Below are 5,357 nucleotides of genomic sequence, written 5' to 3'. Positions count from 1 at the left end.
GTGAGAAAAGAGGATATCTGTGGAGAATGGTGCCTTGGCGTCTAAGGTGACAGGCGCTTCTCGAAATGATGATCAATAAACTCGCAGACTGCAGTGATGCTTAGCAGTTGTCATCGTCGTCTCCTTTGCTTAGTGTTGCCGCCAAGCCAGCTAAGCCAAGCCAAGCTGACAAGCTGGATCTAGCTGGATCATCAAGCTAGAGTAAGCCTGTTGAACCCGGGGGGCGAAGGCCTCTCCCACGGGTGGCAACGACAGCGGATAGCCTGCAACTCACCTAGAAGGGTTGTTGGTTGTAAGAGGCTTGTTAGAGTGATGAGAGGAGACGTTCAAGTGAACTGAACTGTAGATTGGGGGTACAGAGGCCCCCTATATATACTACTGTACATCTGTGGCTACGTAGTACTATACAGTACCTTCCCAGGATGCACAGTCGCACAGAGAAGCAGTGCGTACACAGCGAAGCTGTGTGTGTACCACATGAGTCGTACGGCCTCGGTTATTGTAGTAACTGGCTGTGCCATTCCATATCTTGTGACGGCTGTGTTAGGCAAGCTGTGTAAACCAGCGCCTGTTCAACAAAGCCAAGCCAAAATCAAGTCAGCTGAGCGCCAGCTTCCTGGCCGAGACCCAGCCACAGCTTGGCTTGCCAGCTGAGCGACCAAATATGGTAACCGGTCGCTCATTCACGAAGGCGTCGCAATATATATAACATAAGTTATGTACACGGGGTGATTTCATGTGGCTAGTGAAGACATATTACGCGGTTCTGGTAGGTGGGGAGTCGTCGTCATCTTGCATAGCTGGCTGCTCGATGCGGGCGATAAGGTCTCCAGCGAAATCTAAACATTCTTGCCGGTAGCGATACTTGAGAACCTGGAGTGCCTCCATAAGTGCCGGATGAAGCTGATTACGGCGGAGAGTGTCCGTCTCCTTGCTTGATGAGAAGATCCGCTCCACCACAACACTGGTAGCTTGCATAGCTAGGACGTCACGGGAGACACAGTACATGTACGGAAAAATGTGCCGTTTGGCCTATATTGGAGACACATCAGCTCAATGCAACAAAAAGGTGCGAAATATCATACATACTGTCCAATAGGTGAAAAGATCTCCGTTCTGCTCAATATCTGGAATATCCTCAACCGGTTCCTCCAAATAGCGCTCGAACTCTTGAGTGACTGCAGCACGGTCCTGAGCAACGCGCTGCGCAAGAAGGTTTGTGTCATCAACGTCCATCAGAGATGGGACCGATACACTGTGTGCGGTACAGATAGACAGATCTGAAGCGATGGGAAGGGACACAGAGCGCCGGATGCGATCATTGAGACTTCGAAGACCTGCAAAACCTCGGGCAAGAGACCTTGTTGCTGCGGCCGACTTGGAACCACTAGTGGGTTCAGGAAGGCTTTGTGTGCGTGAGAGGGTGCGAGCACTGGTTGCGGCATGAGCACGACGTGACTCTTCCTGACGGAATTCAAGCATCTACCAGACTGACATGAGGATTATGTACTTGACAAGTGTGGTAGATACTTGTACATACAGCTTCTAAAGCCCATCCACGGGCCGTCTCAGTTTCAGTGTGACTTCAATGTTCTTGAATCCATGAGAGCTTGAACATCGGGTTCAGGACTAGCACAACAGAATGTCAGACAAGGAATTAGGCACAGCGCAGAGAACAACAACTTACTCATGGAAAGCGAATAGATGCGAGACATTCGGGACTTCATCATGTACTCCTCCATCTTCTCGATTCCTAGAGTGATGTAGTGAGTGAGCGTAGAAAGCTGCACACATAGCTGCTTCCAGGAGTCGACGAGGAGCTCGTAAGCTGGGAGGACAAGGGCTAGTGTTGGTGTCTTCTCCGCAGACACTAGCTGTTGGGCTTGATGGGCGACCTCCAGGACTTGATAGATGTTGGCTAGAACCGCTCGATCGTTGACCGTCAGAAGATACTTTGTCAGATCTGCACGTGACGGATGTTTGACGAAGTCTTCGATTGCCTAGACATCATGCATCAGCGACAGGTTAAGAGATGATAGGAGAGATTCGAACGTACCGGGTAAAGGAGTAGAGTACGGTCCACCATAAGAAATGTTGACGACCAACGTGTCTCACAATCCCGGAGAAGTTGCAAGGGTCGGATCTGGGGATGGTCAGGCCAGCTGCGCGAAGCTACACCTTCAGCAATGAACTGCTGAAAGTCATGCCGGCGTTGTCCAGAGGAACGGAGTGCGCTGACGAGGTCATGGACCTTCTGGATGGGGTTGCCGGCGAGAACGTCTGCATATGTTTGCAATCGAAGCTTCTCGTCCTCCGTATGAGCTGGAAGCGAGAGCACAGGCTCCATAGGGTTTGTCTTAAGCTCATCTAGAATGAGCTGATTCGCTATGTTGACGACATGAGGAAAGCAACTGGCAGCTCTTGTTAGTAAACCTCAAAATGCAGATGATTGGGAGGTACCGTACCGGATCCGGTTTCCATCCCAATGGAACGGAATTCCCTCACGTACGAGGAGAGTCTCTAGCTCAGCCATCATAGTGTCATTTGTTGAGGCGTTGTCCATAGTTATCTGGCCAATCTTGTGTCGCAGTCTTCAGCAACAGTCTAGGGAAAGAGACACTGTGACAAACCTTGCGCTGAAGCCCACCATCAGTAATGATCTTGAAGAACTCCAAAGTGATGTTTCCACCGCTATGCGACTGTGGAAAGTATCTGAAAGCAAGTAAGTGTGATTTGCCTCCAAGTACATTGCCATCCTCGTGGCAATGATGTGCGGTCAGACCCATGAACGTCTGACGATTCTCATCCTCCCAGAGGTCAAGTGTGTATGAGACACGACCAGGGGCATGCTTACAAGGGGCGTTAGACGAAAGGAGCCTTGCAAACACAGATGCAGGCCCACCTGAAGCTCGGAAATGATTTTTTGATATTCCTGCCGGTAATGGACAAGAATCTGTTCGCTCAGCCGTGTGTGGTGAACAAGGTCGTCATCATCGAGTTCCTGGTTGAGATAGAGCAGGAGCTCTCTGAACTCTGGACACTCGACGACATGGATAGCCTAGCAATCAGGTGTAAGTTTGCATTCATCAAGACACGATGAGCAATGTCACCGTTGTACTCACCTGGTCGTCTGCAGTGATCCATCTTATAAGACGATCCAACAGGCCATCGAGAGTGAATGCCTCTCGAGATCTGTCAGTATCGTGGTCGATGGGTAGGAGTCCATGTGTGCGACAGAACTCTTTGTACTCTTCGGGGTGTTTGTCCTTGAAATGCCGACGGGCGGTGCTCATGATGCCGTCTGTGTTGACGAACACTTTCCATTCGTCTCTAGAGCAACCCGATGTGTCAGCTCGACCTCATGATGGCTCAGAACCAGCAAAACCAGAACAGCGTTCACAACCTCATGGGGACATACCTGCAAAGCTTGCACCCAACATAAGGGGTATCGGGCTTATGATGGAGCGTTGGCTCGTCCACAGGGATAGTGTCGGGAGGTGGTGGATAGACGGAACTGAGGGCTCGGAGGTTACCCCAAACGTCCCTCGCTCGGCTCTTGGAATTGCGCTGCACTGCCCGTTTGACAGACCGATATGATTTGATCAGAGAGCCTACGAGAACTGAAGCTGTAGCGGGAAGAGGCTGAGTATCCAGAACGGGAGGTGCAGATGGGGCGGAAGCGAGAGCAGGACTTGAATCTGGCTGAGAGACAATGGGTCCGATACCGACGACATCAGTGGTGGGTGGGGGGGCCTCGAATACGACCCTGCGTCGACGCTTTGGCCGTTGACCCTCAGCGGCAGTCTGACCAGTTGGATGTGGGTTTTCGGCCTTGCGCTTGCGAGCATTTGTGGTCCGGCGTGCGCCTGCGACCCTCTGAGCAGGCTTCAATGAAGAGAAGATGGGCTGAGGGGGAGAACTGGAGTTAACGATGGCAGGGGTATGATCCGATAGGACACAGGGAGTGGGGGTATGCGCCATAGCAGAGTCAAGGCTAGAGCTCTCTCACCTTGTTTTCGGTATACATCCATAACTCTTATACTCCTGCATATAGAAAAAGCTCGAATCCGGCTCAAATATTCACCTGCGATGGCGCAGAGAGCCACTGATAGGTGAGGGGATCGGGTTGATGGCCTATATGAAAGTGAAACCAACACGTCCGATGCATCCCGCAATCAGGCATTGTAGCGGGCCAGAAGTGTTCTATTCTGCACTATTAGTTATACTTGCATACATGAAGGCTCGTACTAGATATTGAGGGTGCTGGGCTGAGTAGCAAAAGAAGAATGAGGCCAGTCTACAGTCGACACCCTCCTAACCCATACCCCTGGTAACCCATAAACTCCCGAAACCCATAGGATTTTGGCTTTCCCAAGTCGGGATAGGGGGAATTCGACCCCATAACCCATAGGCCCCTGGTACCCAATAACCCATAGCTTTCTAGGGCCCAAAACCCATACGGTAATAGGGCTCACATTGAGATAACGCTCATCGATAACCTTTGTAATACTCGATGCATGCTTCCCAGAGTCCTCCCAGAGTCCATCCATGCTCCGACCACGTTGTGGGTAGGTGAGTCTGTTCGAAATCCCATAGCGCTCCCTCAAAGGGTCAGTAGACGCCTTTCCAGCGCTCGCTAACTGGGACTAATCAGGGGCGCTTATAGGGCGCTTAAGTTCTCGTAGCCCATAACCCCTCAAAACCCATATATTCGGGCCTGTCCCGAGGGCTATGGGTTAAGAGGGTGTCGACTGTAGTAGACAGAGGAACGGTGAGAGAGGGTGAGTGGCAAAAGCGAGCACGGTGTTCCTGGGGATAGGCAGCGCCCGGGTTAACCGAGGAGGCGCGCGTCAGAGCGCCCAGCCTTCGCTTATGCCTCGGGGCTCGAATTGCATGATAATCTATGGCTTGATTAGACGGCAGGACGGCCAAATGGAATGCTGGTGGCTGAAGGGCGGTCAACGTGTAAAAGAAAGATCTCTCCCCGAAACCTCCCATTATGACCGAGCAGAGCGGTGAAGGGGTATCTTAGACATTGAATGCACAAGTTCTCTCGTGGCGATTTTCAAGTTGGAGCCTAGTTCTCGAGATATTGTAAGAATTGAAAATCTACACGAGAGAATATGTTCTACATGTCATTCCCTACAACTTTTGAGTGAGCATCCCAGGCTCAAAACACGCTCAGAGCGCAAAAGAATGTAAGCGCCATGCCCACTGGGAAGGGGGAGAGGATTAAGCGCCTCTCAGCCACCGACCAGAGCGGTAGTGGTCGCTGTGCCTTCATGTCCTACACTGGAGTGAGCCATGCTCATCCAGTGTTGTGCAAGGCCGGGCTCTAAGCCCTGAAGCCCCGGGTA

The 5,357-nt window shown here is 51.5% G+C and overlaps 3 protein-coding genes across 3 annotated transcripts; all 3 read right to left on the bottom strand.

Moving 5' to 3' along the window:
• Nucleotides 1–756: 756 nt before the first annotated feature.
• On the bottom strand, nt 757–1,236 carry DICSQDRAFT_171084 (uncharacterized protein; the record flags this gene model as incomplete). Its single annotated transcript, XM_007366720.1, has 2 exons — nt 757–1,032; nt 1,090–1,236. 2 exons carry the CDS (start codon nt 1,234–1,236, stop codon nt 757–759), a joined length of 423 nt encoding a protein of 140 aa, XP_007366782.1.
• A 349-nt stretch (nt 1,237–1,585) lies between these two features.
• Nucleotides 1,586–2,584, bottom strand: DICSQDRAFT_63070 (uncharacterized protein; the record flags this gene model as incomplete). Its single annotated transcript, XM_007366719.1, has 4 exons — nt 1,586–1,629; nt 1,688–2,000; nt 2,057–2,280; nt 2,461–2,584. Coding segments are annotated over 4 exons (705 nt in total), but the record flags the coding sequence as incomplete, so codon positions are not given.
• A 169-nt stretch (nt 2,585–2,753) lies between these two features.
• DICSQDRAFT_30987 (uncharacterized protein) lies at nt 2,754–2,998 on the bottom strand (the record flags this gene model as incomplete). Its single annotated transcript, XM_007366718.1, has 2 exons — nt 2,754–2,849; nt 2,903–2,998. Coding segments are annotated over 2 exons (192 nt in total), but the record flags the coding sequence as incomplete, so codon positions are not given.
• Between the last annotated feature and the right edge of the window lie 2,359 nt (nt 2,999–5,357).

This window comes from Dichomitus squalens, assembly GCF_000275845.1.
Source record: "Dichomitus squalens LYAD-421 SS1 unplaced genomic scaffold DICSQscaffold_20, whole genome shotgun sequence".
NCBI lineage: Eukaryota > Fungi > Basidiomycota > Agaricomycetes > Polyporales > Polyporaceae > Dichomitus > Dichomitus squalens.
This window is presented reverse-complemented; position numbering and strand designations above follow the sequence as displayed.